Source organism: Hirundo rustica, chromosome 2 (assembly GCF_015227805.2).
Source record: "Hirundo rustica isolate bHirRus1 chromosome 2, bHirRus1.pri.v3, whole genome shotgun sequence".
Lineage (NCBI taxonomy): Eukaryota > Metazoa > Chordata > Aves > Passeriformes > Hirundinidae > Hirundo > Hirundo rustica.
Window position 1 is genome coordinate 80,309,747 of NC_053451.1, and position 18,126 is coordinate 80,327,872.

The 18,126-nt window shown below is 39.1% G+C and overlaps 1 protein-coding gene across 7 annotated transcripts in view; it reads right to left on the minus strand.

The window, feature by feature from the left end:
- FGF14 (fibroblast growth factor 14) overlaps positions 1–18,126 on the minus strand; it is a 395,796-nt gene that overhangs the window by 116,993 nt on the left and 260,677 nt on the right. For 2 of the 7 annotated variants that reach the window (XM_040054760.2, XM_040054758.2), the window contains exon 1: positions 4,776–4,971. The exons of the other annotated variants lie outside the window; for them this stretch is intronic. In XM_040054760.2, the coding sequence (XP_039910694.1) occupies positions 4,776–4,968 (193 nt within the window). In that variant the 5' untranslated portion in view covers positions 4,969–4,971. Of the gene's footprint in view, positions 1–4,775; positions 4,972–18,126 lie in introns of those variants that run through there. 7 annotated transcript variants of the gene reach the window in all.

The window sequence follows — 18,126 nt, forward strand, 5'->3', positions numbered from 1 at the left end:
GATATACTTTACAAGACCATATGTGGACTGAAACTGCTTGAACTTTAGACATCAAGAATATCACTCAAGCTTGAGGAGTTCATTTTCTAATGAAGAGCTAAATCACCAATTACTAAGTGAAGACATTCAAAAGCAATGTTAGTATATGAAAGATATTCTGAAATGACACTGCTACAGCACTATCTGTACATTAAATGCCCACTATTCTATCACCTCTGTTTGAAATATTTCTAAAAATCAATGATCCCTAAAATTATGTTACCATTTTCAAGCTATTCTTCCCCTTTGCTCTCAAAGCCAACTCATTCATCACATTTAGAGCTACCAGTACCAGTTTAGAATAAAAATTTCATCCCAGCCATTACTGTATTTCTTTTTAAAGCTTCCATTAGCAAGCAAGGGTTTATGTGAAATACTGAATGCATGGGAAAGCAAGCTTGAGATTGAGTCTAGAAAGTCATGTTTTCAAAAATATTTCTTAAACATGCTTAGAATATTTTACATGAAATGTATCATATTTACACAATTTCAGTTTTTGATTATCATGCAGTCCTGTGAACAGGTTAACAACAATGAAGGAAAAAATTAATTATTTTTTATAGAGACTGTTAAGACTGTGTTTATACTTCCAAAAGGGTTGTGGGTTAATCAATTTCATTTGACGAAAATGCCTTGCACCTAGACAATGCAGGAGCAGTGGACTTCAGTGAACTGCCAGGAAGAAATATTTCTGAGGACAATCTCATAGGAAAGAACAGCCACATGTTTTGGTCTGCTGAAACGTTGAGCAAGGAAGATCATCCAGCACTGAAGCTTACTGGTGGGAGTTGATGTGATTTCTTAAGCTTCGGGAAACTAATCATGTACACTCACAAGCACAGATCTCCATTTCAGTTCCACTTCATTCCACAAGTAGGAGAACTAGAAACAACTTAGGGCCCTGGGTATATTGGGAATTATCTTATATCTGAAATTATGGGCCACTCCCACATCTGCCAAAAAACTTTAACTGATCTACTGATGAATTTTCCAAAAATGCTTTCTTTGGAGAATTAAATAACTTTTGTAGATGCAGTAAAATCTAATCAGTGCATTTTCTGAACATGTTCCCTAGGTCTCTCTTCCTCATAAATATTAATGTACAAAATCAGGGGCCAAGCTATCCCAAAATTCATACACTCTGTGTATAAATTTAGAAGTCTTAATGTGGTATTAGCACACAGAAACAGTAAACATCACACTTGGTTTTTAATTCATTTAAATGTTGAGTATTTTCAGTAGAATACTCCCAAGGGACTTAATTAACCAAATGAAGATTTTTCAGATTAGCAAAGCAGCTAGATATGTAGATGAAAATACAGGCTAAGAAGTTTGAATTTGCACCAGTGACAAAAGCATGTTTTAATCTCTGTGCTTTGTAGATGCATGAGGTGAAGTGACATTTATTTTCTTCTTTTTATTGGGTAGCCCCAGGTTAGTTAAGGTTATTTCACATGAAAGCAAAATATCTCTCAATTCTCCCATTTGCAATTATATTAACATAAATTATATTAACATAACCTGAAATGCAAGAGAGGATAATTCAAAATTGATTGATGTCTGGCATCAGATAGGCAAGATCTTGGCTTCATGGTTATTTGGAAATTAATGACAGTCATTTGTTCATCAGGTAACAGGTAGAATAAAATAAAAATTAAATAAATTTGAAATATCATTTTACTAAACAGTATGAATCAAAGATGTCCAGTAAATGAAAATTGTTTCATCCACTAGTCATTAGCAGACAAGTCTCTCACAGAAATCACTTTGGCAGTTTATTTCATTAATCAAATTCTTAGAAAGGCTGTTTAAAACTACCATGGTATCTATCATTAGAGCAAATATATAAGTAAATACAAATATTACTCTGTATTCTGAGTGAGATCCTGGATGTATCTTTAGTGCTACCGTTCCTGAATGTTAGTCTCCCAAAGCACACTTCTGTTGATATTTTTGTACGCATCTAAAGGAAGGACCATGAAGAGAATTTGTCACAATGACAGAGAAAACATTCCTCAGGGTTCATATGATTGAAGCATTTTTTGCATTCATAATACTTCATTTTTTTCTAAAATAAATCCCACTGAACAAGAACAGTGCTAACAGGCATTTTTTTAAGAATTTAAAAATTAAGAATTTTTTTAAAATTTGCTGACATGGTGGTATGTGTGCATTTATAGTGTTCATCTATTTACCTAATTTGCATACACATATATGTAAAAGGTTAAATATTTAATTTAAAAAGCAGCTTCACTAGTTTTTGCTGCCTGACTGTTTCAAAGATGGGAAGACAGTTGTTTTTCACGTGTAAGTACAAAGCAAAACTGTTCTTTATTCCATGAAAAACGAAGTTTTGCTTTTTTACTGCTCTACATAAAAAAATGCATATAATCCTACTCTTCCATTGAATTGTATGAGAATGCTACAGATTGTTTGTCACATCTTGATTAGCTCATTTTTCACAATGCTCTTGTGACACTCTATCACTTACACAAGGTTTATTTGTCAAAATCCCATAGCACCTTTCTGACAACAAATGTTTTGAAATTCATCCTATTTTGCTTGGCAAGGACTTATTTTAATGGATTTGACAGTCTGATTTCAGGGATGAATTCACTGGTCATTTAACTCAGTTTAGAAAAACTAAAACCAGACTCTGATAAATGTTCATTTCGTAACTCTTATAATGCGTTTTAAAGCAATCAGCCTTATAAAATGTGGTTTGTTTGTTTGTGGTTTTTTTTTTTTTTCCCAAATGATTATTCACTCAGAACTGTCCTGCATAAGATGTTTAAGTAATGACTTCTGCTTGATTGCTTCTTCAGTTTCTCTCTTAAACAGAATGCAACTTTGAATCCACAGGTATTCCATGTATCACTTTGTGCATCAGGAACATAGATAGTAAAAGCTATCATATTTTTTTCAGCAGGAATTCTAACAGAGGAGCAGTTATTCTGAGACCTTAATGTAAACCAAAGGATAAATATCACCATGTCTCATCTTGAAGGAAAAGAAACTCAGGGGTCTGATTCTGCAGATTTTTCTGGTGAATAGACCTTGTTCTGATTATTCTTGCTGATATGTTCTGTGTCAGTGGTACAGGTTAACAGCAGAGTTATGTTCTAATTCAGTTCTCTTATTCAAGAATGTGACAAAGTACCTTGTGAATAATGAATGAATGAAAAAAAAGATAAATTCAAAAGTCTCTTTAAAGCCCATTCTCACCTAAAAAAAATGTTTGGCATCTCAGTGCTACAAGGCAGTCAAGTCTTCCCCAAATGATAATATTGTCAAATACAGAGTTTTCCCCCAAATAAGACTGCACAGGTGGTCAAGCACAATTGCTCAGTTAGCAAATCTCCCTAAACTTGTTTTCCTCAAGAGTATCACTTATGAAAATCCACCGTCATAAACCAGATAGTCTACTCTTTTAAAGCACACTCAAACCTGCTTAAAAAACCAACCAACCAACCAAACAAACAAAAAAAACCCCAACAAATGCCACCATAAATTTTGCCACTGACATTTTCCTGCTCATCTTCGGTGGATCCCTGTCCTATCTAAAAATGGCAAGATTTGGCTTGCATTAGGAGTTACAACAAATAATTTTACTGCAGGAAAGCCATGTAAAAATAAAATTGTGCGCATTTTGTTGATTTATGCTTTTTCAAACGTGAGCCATGGAAAAGAAGGAAGAAGCATCCATCAGGACAGTTTCCTGATCATGCTTAAAATGATCTTCTGACCCAATCTAAAGAGGAGCTATAGTATACATACCACACCACAACACATGGTGGCATTCTGTATAATGTAACAGAGGGTACTTTATCATAGACTGGGAGGTATTAGCCATGTTTCAAGTGATACTTAACATTGTCTCTCTTCACAATATAATCCTTTTGCTATAAAACTACTTGTTCCCTGAGGACATAGATTAGGTCATTACATTTTCTGAATGCTCTCGAATACCACAAAATTAAAAAAAAATAATAAAAAAAAAAAATTAGAGGAGTCACTGCAACACCATTTTACTCCTTTTATTTTTTGGGTTCCAATACAAAGCATTGGATAGAATGCAATCACCAGGGTACCAGTTTTCTTCGTTGACTCCTACTCATCTACCCTGAAGAAGAACTGCCTGCAAAACCTGCTGGTCTGCATGGCAAGGCCCTGGCTGGGAACGGGCAACAGGCAGGTGGACCTGCACCTGGGCACCCACAGGGATGCCGAGAAGCTCTCCCACGCCTGCCGGCCGTGCCTCACTTCTCACTGCGCTGACTGGGAAGTCGCCGAGCAGTGGGGAGCGGGATCCCTTCCCCACAGCCAGGCTGAACTTGCCAATACCGTATTGGTGGCTCGGGGAAGGGGCTGGCGACCGACGGCCCCCGGACACCCAAAGCGCGGTGCGCTTTGTCCTTCAGAGAGGAACACGAGCGAGTCGGGAGGCGCAGGGCGGCGGGCAGGGCTCCCCGAGGCGCTTCCCGCCCGCGCAGCACGCCTGCCCGACCCGCTCCGGAGCCCCGGCGCCGACAGCCGGGCGGCAAGGCTGGCCCCAGGGTCCCGACCGAAGGTCCGCGGGCTGCCGCCCTCAGCCCTCGGCCCTCCGCCGGGGAGCCGGGAGCCGCCGGCCTGCAGAAGCCGGGGCGGCGCCCGGCCCGGGAAGTTTCTCGCCACAGGTTGCCCCCTCCCGCCCGCCCCCCGGGAGCCCGCGGGCGGGCCCGGCCACAGGGACGCACCTTGGCGCCGCAACCGTCGCTTCTTGAGCCCGAAGATGCGGACCTTGGAGAAGATGTCCACCAGGTTGCCATTGCAGAGCCCGCGGTTCTTGTTGGGGCTGTTCCGCCTCCTGCTGGCCGAGGGCCGGTCCCAGTGCTGCTCCCTCGCCTGCCGCTTCTGGCGGATCAAGCCGCTGGCGATGGCCGCTGCCATGGCTGCTGGCCGGCTCGCCCACGCCGGGCAGGGAGGAGGGAGGCGGCGAGGCGCTCAGCCCCGGCGGGAACCCATCCCCGGGGGCGCGGGCGAGCGGGAGCCTCCTCCGGGCCGAGGCGCGGCTGCGGAGGGCTAGCACCGCACCCGCACCCGCACGCTGCGGCCGGCGGGAGCTGCCGCCGCCGAGGGTCACCGCATGGGTGCCCCGCCGTCCCCCCCGCCGTGTCCCGGCGCAGGGGCACCTTCTCGGGCGGGCTGGCGGAGCGGCGCGGAGCGGAGCGGAGAGAGCGGGACTCGGGGCACAGCCGCGCCCGCTCGGCTCCGGTCGGGTCGGGTCGATCGGGTCGGGTCGGGTCCGCCAGGCAGCGTCGCCTCCCGGGGCTGCCCCTCAGCCCCGAGCCGCCGCCGCCCGCTCGCCCGTCGCTGCCATCGCCACGGCCGGGGCGGCTACCGCCGCCTCTTCCCGGCTCCCGCCTGATGATTGCCAAGTGCTTCAGAAATCAGCATCTGGAGAGAGCAATCTTCTGCTCCGGGGAGAGCTGTAATCACGGCTCCTCGGTCCCACCCCGCTCCAGCCTCCCCTACACACGCACACACACACACACACACACACACACACGCACACACACAGAGGCACGCACCGCTGGAGCTTTTTTTGTCTTCCCCAAGGCGAGGGGCGGCGAGGGTGCAAGCAGTGGAGGAGGGGGAATGGGGAAAGGCAGAAGAAAAAAGCACAGGGAGGGAGAGGCGGAGGGACGGGGTGACGCTGATGTGGTTTTCTGGTGGGAACCGGGAGGTTCCCGGTGGATCCCTCCGGCTGCCACCTGCCCCTGCCCCCCGTTAGGTTTCCGGGTGGCTTCGTGCGGGGCTCCCTTCCCGGGGGAAGAAGGAGGGCCCTGCGCGCTGCCGGAGGGGCGTGTGGCCCTCCCCGTTCTCCTGCTCCCTCCCCGGCACACCGAGGATCCCTCGCACGCACCCTCTCTCCAGCTCCCCGGCAGCGCCTCCCTGCCGGCCGCTCCCGCCGCCCCCAGCGGTGACACCGGCGCCTGTCCCCGTCCCCAGGCGAGGAAGCCGGGGCAGGGCAGGCGGGCGAGGCCACACCGCGTTCCGCCAAGGGCACCCTGCCCCTCGCAGCCCCTCCGCCGGCCAGCGCGCCCGCCCTGCCTGGGACCGCAATCCGGGAACGCACCGAGCAGGAGGTGAAGTCCGGAGGGAAACGGGGTTCTGCCGCATGGGAAGGTTTTGAAGCCCTAAGGAAGAAGCACACCTACGGGGCTCAGGGGACCTTCAACCGAAGGGATTACATGGGGCACCCGCAAAGAGCCACAGCAGGTGGATTTACTGATCACCAGCACCCTGTAAAATTATAGACTGTCTTGGAGCACTTAAGGAAGCACCAGCCAAGCTCACTAGACACAGAACGCCTAAGAAGTGTCTGCCCTGAAAAGTTCACAAGGCACTGCATGTAAAATAAAACATCCCACTTCTTTCCTTTCATCTTTTCCTGTTGGCTCATCTCCCTTTTCAAGTAATGGCCCAAAGTTTTTCGGATTTACTTTCTGCAAGCCTAATGGTTAAACTTCCTGAAGTTGTAGCTAGCCAGAGGAAGACAGAGGAAGGAAACATGCAGCTACACAGAAAAATATGAAGTTAGCCTATAAAGAAGGGAAAATGCTTGCACAGGCAATTATCATGTCATACTTATTTTTATACTGTTTTCACAGTACTCTAATTTCTTTAATTTCTTATTAGATTTTTTTTTTTTTTAAACAGGCTTGGAAGTGTAAATATCCATCTAGAAAAATCCACTGCTTTGCAATACAGAACCTAGTATGTAAGAATAGGTCCTTGTTTCAGCAGAGGCTTCAGCTTCTTTGATATTGACCATTTTTCCCCTAAATCCTTTAATCTACAACGCGCTATTTTTATACAGAGGGCAAAAGTGTATGGTGGGAACTCCAGTATACAGGGATTTTGTATTAATACTAGACCAACTAGGAACAGAACATGCACAATCGGATCTGGATAATACATTTTAATTCTATTTAAAAGTGTCTCTAAAGAGATTCAGCTAAGACTCATTGGATTTTCTATCTAGCAATTTTTACAGAGCAGCAATTTCCTTACAACGGTTACAATTGCCTTAACTAATGCAATTAGACAGAGAGGTGGTTATTAAAAAAAATATTAAATTTCAGTGTAGCATTTTTGCATACTGCTTTCTTTTCCCTTCCTTCTCAAAAGTGGGCAAGACAAGGGGTGGCCTTCCTTAAGAGCCCTGAAGAGGGAAGCGCTCCTCTGAGAGCCGCCCCGGTGAGCCTCCCGCTGCCCGCTCCCGTCCCGTCCCGTCCCGGCCGCGTTCCCCGTCCCTGCAGCACCACGGACAGCGGACAGCCACGGGCCGCGTGTGGCACAGGCACCCGCGTCCCCGCCGCGGGGAGATGACAGGACACAGCCCAAAGTCAGCTCCGCTTAGCTGCTGGCTCCGAACAAAGGAATGAATGAGAGGGAGTAGAGTGGAAAAGAGGCCAACCACCCACCATCTCTCATTTTCTCAGGAATGCAGAGGTATAATACGCACACATAACCCTAACATTTACATGAGAAACGCTCTACAAAAAGGTGTGGGTCCCAAGTCCCTCTTTATAGTATCCGATGATGCTATGCATTATATACTATCCACTACTATTGTTCCTTTCTATATTTTCCTCCAGATACTGGACCTTTGCCAAAACACACTGACATTTCTCAATTGGATGCTCAGGGTGATGACAAAGAAAAGCAAGAGAAAGGGTGAAAATGGGCGGTATGCCTATAGACAAAGAGAAAATGTGTTTTTTACTCAAGAAAAAAAAAAAAGCTTTGTACTCACATCTCAGAAATGCAGAGCAGTTGTTTACAGCTTGGGATTTTACAAAGAAAACTCAAGAGAGCCATCTGGTGTCCTAACCTGTGATAAAATGTGTGCAATTCTAGTCAAAGCGAAGGTTCTGCTAACAGATGGATTGTACAAGTATGAACATATCAGTTACCTTAAAGACTAGGAACTGTATGAGAATATGCATTTAAGACAAATTGATGTATCTTAGTTATGACATTTTCTACATTGAAACAGAGTTCTATTTCTGATTAACAAAACTCTGGATATGAAAACAAACGATTAAAAGCCAAAGAGGGGGAGAAAAGATTTTCAGTGTTTTCTATTCTCCCATCTGTTCATTTCTAACTGGTAATTTATTATTATGAATTTCAGGAGTTTTATTTAAAAAAATCTATAAAATTGCTTTCTTGGATGATTTTAGAGTAAAAAATTCAATGTATATAAAAGGTGTATAAAATACATGCTTTATTTTATGTTAGGGTATGAAACAGTCCTTAATATTTTTTTTCTTTTTTTTTCTTTCTCTATTACTGAGAACAAACCATATTCCATTCAGCTAATTTAATATGTAAATTTAAATGTGACATTTTCAGGCATCAAAGTTCAATATTAAAATATATACCATTGATATTTGTGTGCATGTATGTGCTAGAGATAAATAAAATGCTTTTATAAGAAATTCCATTAGGAAAAATGCTATTCAATGCTTCATAGTCTGTCCTAACCTAGATCCATAGGCTATGAAATTTATAGAACTTAAAATGTCATTTTTATACATTATGGGCTGCAGGGGTCTTTTCTTTTTCCTTTTTTTTTTTTTTTTTTTAAACCCCTTATTATATGTTTTGCAATAACTTGAATAATGTTACAAGCTACAGAGTAACATCTGTTCAATGCAGTCACAAAAACTCTATGGAGATCTTCCTTTCATAAACCATTTCAATATAAACAAAAATATATTTCTACAGGTATGTAGCCATGTGCACACACTCCACACAAATTTTCTCCTCCCAAATATCCTGAAACCATTCTTGATATCAAAACTGAACCAAAATAAATCAAATAAAGGCCAAAGATCTTTGGCATATATTTTCAAATTTGCCAAAATATTTCAAGCATATATTTTCTACAAGTGTAATATATCAGACTATTACATTACTACTAGACATGTTTAAGTTTCATAAGAGGTGGTGAAGTTTTTATTGCACTTGCTTGCAAAGAGTAGGGCACACACAGCTCACTTGTCCAGTTAATTACACTAGAAGATGATGAGGTAAAGTCAGCTTACATTCTAGAAGTCATTAATAAAGTATAGTGAATCTAGATGTTCTTTCAGACTCTACAGAGTTGAACATTGTTTTTTGTTTTTTGGGTTTTTTTTTTTTTTTTTTCCTTTGGAAGATCTTGTGTTCTACAGTAGCAAAAGTATTTGCACTTTACTCCTTATACTATTCAAAATAGAAAGAATGGTCTAGGGCTAAAAGTACCAACTTAGGACTATCAATTGAAAAGTATAAAGGCATAAAAGCACATCTAGGCCACTGGGAAAATTTATTATTCCAAGAAGAGAAATTTCAGGTTTGGAAAAATTACTTGTTTTTAAATTGTGATGGATTTATTTAATCAGCCTTGTGGTGCTGGCTGATCAGACTGCAGAGTGATTGCCAAAGTACTGTTTCCAGATGAAGTTGTGATTCTGATTTGCTGCTTCTGATAAAAAAAAAATATATTGAAGGTTGCTGGTAGTTTTGGTGGACCATAATTAAAGTGTCTAAATTAAATGTAGGTACTAAGACCCCTCTACTCCCCCAAATATCATAAGAAAATGTTATACAATCCTACAAATTGGATTATTCATGTAATTGCAAACTGATATCTTCCCAAGGCACACAGTGTGCACGTATGGGGGGATGGGTGTCAGTAAGCAACAGTAACTTTCAATTCTAGGTTTAATTTTCTTGGTGGAAAAAGATGGAGCAAGAGAAATAATGACTTGAACAAGGTGAAACATACAATCTATGGCTTATTCTATAGGTTGGTGAGTGTTTAATATTACAAAACTGAATGAGCTAGAAAAACATTTGTCAACTTAAAAATCAGATTTTTCATGAGCAGAACATATTAAAACATAGATAAGTGTTCCCTTTTCAGATAGTTTATGTGCATTCCATGTTTTTAAGAAGAATAGTATGTTGTTTGTGCAATGAGATGTAAACAGGTTAAATTAGGTCAGTTTCGTTTGTTCTCGTCTATTAATCTGGATATAATTCTCCTTATAAGTTCTTGTTAATTTTCCAAAGGGCAATGTACTATGAAGCACTGAAATTTAAAATCCTTAACACCCTGAACCCTTGATGATCATTGATTAGACTTTGAAGAACATTAAGAACAAAATTTGTTAAACATGATAATATGCTTCACAGAATTTGGATTTCTGTCCTTCCACACTTGTGTCAAAAGCACTCAGCTTTCAGTCTCAGAATTCGTTTGAGGAGCTAAAATATTACCTATTAAAATTTACTAAATACATAGGAGGTCCTATGGATTTACTTGTTGAAATAGGTCAGGTGAGTCTGCTCAAAAATAAGCTTCCAATATGTTGTTCAAATGACTGTACATGTTTTTGTCAGCTTCTTCACAGGCTTTGGACTTATTTGACCTTATGTATCCAACCCATAAGAAAAAAACATTAAAACATAATTCCTGTATATGCAAGAATAAATTAATGCACCATGCAAGGAAGCCCATCATTAGATGGGTGGTTATGCAGAGAACTATCAAAACATCCTATTCAAATACATAACACTATTCAAATACGTAACACCTACGATGCTGCCTGTAGCAGCTCAGGTGCAATATTACTTCTGCATTGACCATTCACTTCCTTCACATATTTCATTCATTTCTTTCACATATTTAATGAGATACAACTGTAACTCCAAGGACTGAGTACCTCTGCACTAGATATTGGCTTACTCTTTTGACATTACATAATTCTTAGATTGCTTGGGTTTTCTTTTGCTTTTTTCGACTTTGCTGTCCTCCTTCCCTTTCCAATGATAAATTGTACTGATCATCCTGCAGTAAGGAGTCTCATGAATAGTCCTGTGTCAAGTAAAATACCTGCCTTAGTTCAGGGTTTCGTTTTTTATTCCCTGGGCTAACTCTTCATTCTTCAACATGGGAAAAGGGTGGATGAATAGTTTTAACACTATTTTAAACAATTGATCTCTCAGCCAGATAAGACGCATGATTACAGCTGCGAACTTTTAGCAAAGCTCCTGTGACATCTTTCATGACTCTTCCTGTTTTTCACTCTATCTGCCCTCTACTTCTGGTGCCACTTCTTTTGAGACCAGATGAACAAAAGAAACCAGCTGGGGTGACAGGAGTATTTAAACAGCACACAGATCATATGAGGATTCCAGAATAGCTCTCCCAGTCCCAAAACTTAAACACAGTAAAGTCTCTTTTAAACAGTTAACAACAACAGTGAAGGAAGAAAACAATAAAAAGGAATCAAGATCACTTTCAGTGTTTAATCCAAAAAAGTAATTAAAAATTAATACACTGGGGTTTATGCAGTGACATATATAAAATTTTACCTTTAAAAATGAAGTAATCACTATAAAGAGAGGCTTGTAATAACTAATAAAAGATACACATTAACTTTGTTCTTTCTGAAGCCAATAGCAGATCTGCTACAAGACTGCTTTAAACAAGGTTTTGGTGACACAAGCCAGAAAAAGGACTTTCATTAAAGAAAAACAAACACAAACACCATCGTCCCATTCCCCCCCCACCCCCCATGTTTAGTCCACACAGCTGCAGAGAGCAGTTTAAGATTTAGAGGCCTAAAAACAGCATGGAGAGCTTCTTCATTAATATGCACAGCTTAAGCCAAACATCTGTTGCTTTTACTTATCTGGCCACAGCAGGACTTGTCTGCTTTGCCTGACTTCTGAAACATGCAACAGACTTTGCTGTTATCCTCTCGAGTAACTGAAAGTCCCTGTAAGGTGAGTCTGCTTAAATTTGTTCTACAGAAACAAAGGAAACACTGCTCCTAAGAAATTCAGTCTCTGCTGTAAATTTGCTCTGGAGTCAGTACAGCTGGCGGAGCATGTAAGCCACCTTACCTGTTTCATGATACTTTCTAGTGAGGATTTCCTGCACCTAGAACATATTTACAAGTGGATTTCTTGTTTTCCTTGGACCAAGTATGAAAACACATGTCAATATGAGAAAAAAATGTGCAACATTTCTGAACTCTTAGAACGAGGAAGATGTTGGATTTTGACCATTTCACAGAGATCCAGGAGAAAAAGCACTTTATATCCATTAAAATAAAATACTGAACAGAAAAGTTAGTATGAGCAGAGATGTACATAAATTGCTATCTTGAGAAGCAGAAGGATTATTCCCCTCAAAATACATTTAATAGTCTTTTAAGTATAAAAAGTGATTTTTACCAGTGACAGGAAGAAGTGGAGCATGTCTGCCCATGTGTTTGACTGCACATATGCACACACAAACACATCCACCACACCACTTTGTTTCTTGGAAGAAAGCATGAAAAAATACTCCCTGCCAAATAATATAGAAAAGAAATGCTCCTATTTTCTGCTATGTAATCTAAAATTGACAGTGTGGTTAATTTCACGAAATAACTTTCAGATAGTCATCTTTCTTTGCAATTATTCTACCATTTATTTTTGAATAACTTTTGCTTTGTAATCCCTTTGATACTATTTTAAGACAACTACAAGGAAAAAAAAAAAAACAAAACCCAAAACTAGCATCCTGTTCTTTTCTTTTTCAAGGGGGAAGGTCATACAGTATTTCTCTGGGTACTGAAGGGAGAAAATGTAGGTATTGAACAATTCTGGCTAATGCCACATTCTTCCAAAGGATAAGCCTTGTTTGCCTCTCAGATCTAATCACATAGACATGTCCCTTCCCTTGGGGTTCAGACACAACCAATATTCTCTGGAAAAAGTCCCATACTGTGTTCTCCTTTCCAAACAAACAGAAAATTCAGTGCATTGTCTAATACTTTTATTGAATGCAATAAATTAATGACAGACATAAATCTCCGAAAACCAAGTATGGCTAGCTTCTTTTTAGTTAATCTAAATTTTCAGAAGTATCTGAAAAGCTAATATTTGCTAGTATCAAGTTATTATCAGCTAATATCTGACAAGTTTATATTAGTATAAGGAAGAAATTTTTCCTTTCTCCCCCTCAATGTTTGTTTCACTCTATATTATTTTCTTTGATGGAAAGATTTCTTTGTATTGACACACTATTGTTAGAGCAAAAGATGAAAACAAATAATATCTATTACAAAACAAATAAACAAACAAAGCCAGGAGGAAACATTTTAGATGTCAGCCTTCTTTGATAATCAGTTTAATTCAGCTCTAGCTTCATCAACAGCAGATGAAACTTGCTGTATCAGCAACTTGCTGTTTTAGCATTTCCATTTTACTTCTTCCAAAACAGAAATACTGATTTTTTTCTATACTTTATGTCTTTAAAAAACCCTAACAAAATCAGTAACAAGTGTTTTGACTTAAAGAAAAGAAAAAAGAATTTAAGAACTTCTGCTTGCCCATCTTGTTGCTTACAGGATCTGGAACATCAAGACAAATTTCATAGACTTTTACTATCTTTTATTTATTTTCTAGACATGATAGATAGAATATAATGAATACTAAAATTATTTTTAAATCCTGAAAAATGGCAGTAGCTGCTCATGTTATTGTGGTGGTATTCTTGGCTATTAGTTCAAATACCATAGCATTTATTATTAGTGGTAATAGCATGAACACTTCTAACATAGAGACCTGATTTTGCAACCCAGTCTTAAAAAGTCAATACAAAATATCTGACAGTTAAGACTTGACTCATCAAAATCTTTCAACATCGTATCTCTCTAATGTGCAGTGCAATTATCTGATTTGCCAGCAGTGGACACTGTTTGTCTAGTTATTCACAGATGTATTGACTGAGGAGTATCTTGCAACACATACTGCATATTTTTCCTTTATTCCTTACACTGCAAGTAATTAAAGGAAAAAAATGGAGTTATTTGTACTGGACACAAGCTGAGTAAACATTGTGTGGTAGGGGATGATTTTCAACATCTGTGTAATAGCATAGTGCCCCTTTCTTTAAAAAAAAAATAATTTTAAGAAAAATAAATATAGACTTATTCACATGGCGTTAGTTTTTTATCTTAATCATAATAATTTCAAGTTGTAGAAGATGTTCTGATATAAAAAATAAACATTTGTTTACTTGTATTTTTCATGGAGTGATTATGAGAATGAAACTGTACAACGTTTGCATTTTTCCATAAAATTCTTGCGAATAATGAGATAAGCAAGGTAAAAAATTCTAAGGAGAGTATTTACTTCAGTATTATGTACCATTTCTTAAATAATATAATTGTTCAAGACCTGAAAAGGCTATGTTCTACACACTGATATTTTTATAGGGGCTTTGACCTTAAGTTGAAGAGTAGGTTTTTGGTTAGGATGGAAAATTAGATAGCTATAAGAGTTTCAGAAGGTTTACTAGAAATCAGCCTAGCTATTTGGAAAACAGTTTCCATTTCTTTCAAAAATAGAAGTTAGTCTAAGCATTTAAAAAAGACATGCACATGTTTAAGCAAATATTATATTATCTTAGGCGCTATTACAAAAGTTACCGCAATCACCTACTTATCCCAGTATTCAAATGATTCATTAGGCTCCTCCTAAAATGCCTATTATTAGTCTAACACTTAAATAAATGCAGTTCTCATGTAAGAATGTCCAGTATCTTAATAGCATAATTAGTTCATCTTCTGCCTAATGCCGCTGAAACCTCTCAAACAGAGCGCAACCGTCTGCTGCCATATGTGTGTACAGGACACCCACATCTGTCAGAACAATGCTTTTTGTCATATGCAAAGTCAGTGTACTCTAGAGACTGCTGAAACCTCCTTCCAGCCACATCAGCTCTTCAACCTGCTCCGCCCTTGACACTGGTAAGCAGCACACAGTCCCTTCCCAAACCCCACTTTTCCCAAGCCATCCACCTTAAAACTGAACTCACTACTGGTGGACAAGGTTTCTCTTCAAACTCAATCCCCTGGGACACATTTATTACTAAAAATCTGTAAGCCTCCCTTGCATTGCCTGTGTTCAGGTAGGTCTTGTATTCACAGAGACAAACTTAAATTAAAATTTATCACCCCAAGGCTCAGGACCTTTTTTGCTTATTTCCAGACTTAGTTTAAACTCTGTGGAAACTTGATTTAGCTACAGATGTAGGGAGGAAGAGCTAAATTAATACCAGGAAACAGCTTGATGAGTGGAAGCTCTCTTTGATGCAATCCAAACTGTGCTCTGTAAATAATAAGTGAGAGGGTCTGGCTACGCTAGACTGACAAGGAAGAACAGAAGTCATTAGAAACAGAACAATCTGGCAGCCAAATTGCTGTGAACCTTAGCTCCTTTGTTAATATTCTCTCTCTAGAGACAAAACAAGGCCCTTTCTGGGCCTTAAAGCTTGAAGACAAACAATGTACATATCATAATTTATTGTGAAGAAATGACAAGAGCTTAAAATTCATTGCAGTTTTACACAGGTAGAATACTACTCTCGAAGTATCACTCATATAAGTAATTTTTTGGTGATTTTGTTTGGTATTGTGTCATACAAAATAATAGTGCTTTGATAACCCTCATATTTCTAAAATTCACTGCTAAAACCTTGGATACAGGCAACTTTGCACTGAATCCATTTTAAAAATAAATGTCCTATTTAAAAAAAAAATAAATAAAAAAGATGACCAACAGCAGCAGACCTTGATCTGAACAGCATATAGATATTTCTAAATCTAATGTTTTTCCTTTTCCCAAGACAGAAAAACACTTCTGTTTTACAAGAAGGTATTTTAACCCTAAAATGTATGCAAAAAAAAAGGTGATTAAAAAAATTTTATCTGATAAGGTACCTGAGCACAATTTATTTCTGAAATTATTTATGATTATAAGTCAGCACATTTGACCATGTGGAGGTGTTGGCTATTTAAACCTTGACTACTTCTTACAGGCTTCACATGACATGGGATTTTCTGAAGCAGAGATAATCTTTACCACTTCCATTTCAAAATATTATTTTCTGATGCCCTTGATTTATGAACCATGACATTCAAACTTTCCCTCTACAGGAAGAAGATAATCAATCAACAATCTACACAGGTCCAAATATTAATAACAACAATTGCCTACCAAAGCTTAAGCAATTTAGTTCTCAAACTGAAAACATTTCTCCAAAGATCATCACAGGACATAATTTCTTACAGTTTTACTTAAAAATATGTCTTTAATAATTATGCTTTAGAAAAGCATAGATTTATGCATAAAATAAAACACACAGAGACACACAATTTTCCCACTGCCAAAGGGGAAATGTAAGACTGGAGTCAAGAAAACAAAATCTCAGATAGCCTATCAGGAGTGAATCTAAATGAAAAGATAGGTACAAGATGGAAAAGTGTAAGAAAAGGTGTTTTTAAAAGTCCTCAGAATTTTTTTACAAGGACAGAGGAATTAAGTTCTTATATACGTATACTGACACGTGAAAACACACAAAGGTGGGGAAGACTAGAAAATAATCTAAATTAAGATGTTATTGAAAGAAATCTGTGACCAATTTAGTGATCTAAGCAAATTTCAAATCTATCATTACTAAATGAAGAATGTCCAGGTATTGAAGGAAACAAATGAAGCTACAGAAAAACCTTTTTGAACTGAAAGAACAAATCTCCTTTGCAGACTGAAAAATAAATTGGCCATTTTTTCTCTACAAAAATAATAGTATATGACAAAAATTGCCAGAAAAATTGTACTTATTTATTTAAAAAAAACAAAAAAACCAAAAAACCCAAAGAGTATCATGCTGTTACCAATCAACAAACCTGATCTTATTGAAATGGAAATACATATCACAACTTAGGATATGTAGCAAAGTTAGAGCAAATGTTTTAGCAATTTCAGTTGTCACTAACAACTTTGCAATAGACAAGAAGGAATAGTATAACAGCTAAGGAAAGATAGAGTGATAATTCATGGAGAAGCCTTGCTGTGCCTTTTTCTGATTAATTCCAAACAAAAACTAGGACCTTTTGTTCTCATGCAAAAATTAAGGCAGGCTGGTGGATTTTCTGGGAAAATACCCTTCATAAAACAGTTACCTTAATATGAATTTTCACAGAGTTTCAATTAACAGTGGTATCAGCATCCTGCAGGTACAGGCATTTTTCCAACACAGATTCTGAGCTGCTGAATGCAAGACCCCATTCCTCTTTCACTGGCCTTTAAAGTAGCTTTTAGATTTAGACTCCTAAGCCTAATTCTGCCTCTCTGAAATGCACCTCTGATGCTTCAAACACTATGAAGTATTTAAGTTCCTATAGGGGTTTATACCAACAAAAATTTTGAGATAAGCTTTTTAGAAAATAAATTTTCAAAATTATTTTAAAAGTTAACAGTTTTCAGTAGTTAATAAGTGGCTCTTTGAAATAGGCTTTCTGTATATCAGCATCAGCTGAAATATCATGGATTTCCTTTTTTTCTGGCTTATAATGCTCATGCCCATCAGAAATCTTTTGGCCATTTAAATTTTCTCACAAAAGCCAGCAAGGGTGCTAATTAAAAGATTACGTAAAACAGTTATAATGTGAGGCACTGTAACAATATAAATTATCAGGGATTACCACCTTTCATGCATTCAGTAATATATGCTGGAACTTTAATATTTTGTATTGTAGCTCTGATCATTTCTCTTGGTTATTCAGTGATGGCTGAACACATCCAAAGACAGATCTCCCTTCTCTTCTGACTATACTTAATAAACTTTCTAATGTATTAACAAAATCTGATGTACATGTACTTTTTTGCACACAGAATTAGTTGAAACAAGAGGGAAGCATTCAACAGATTTGGGACAACAGGAAACTTTCTTGCATCCAGCTTCCTAAAAGGAGCTTTGATACCGATTTCAGTTCAAAGGTTTTGCAAACCTATTTTGTCCAACCTGCAGATAAGTAATCTTCACTCTTTCAAACCAGTATTTTGTTAACTAATCCTTCTCTTAGTTTCTGGAGCTCTGTCTCTCTCTCCCCAGGTGTGAGAGATACTGCAGAAGCTGCTCTTTCTCTGCCCTAGGTCAAGTTCAGACCAGAATCAGAGAAGACACGAAGCAGGGTGAAGCTGCTTTGC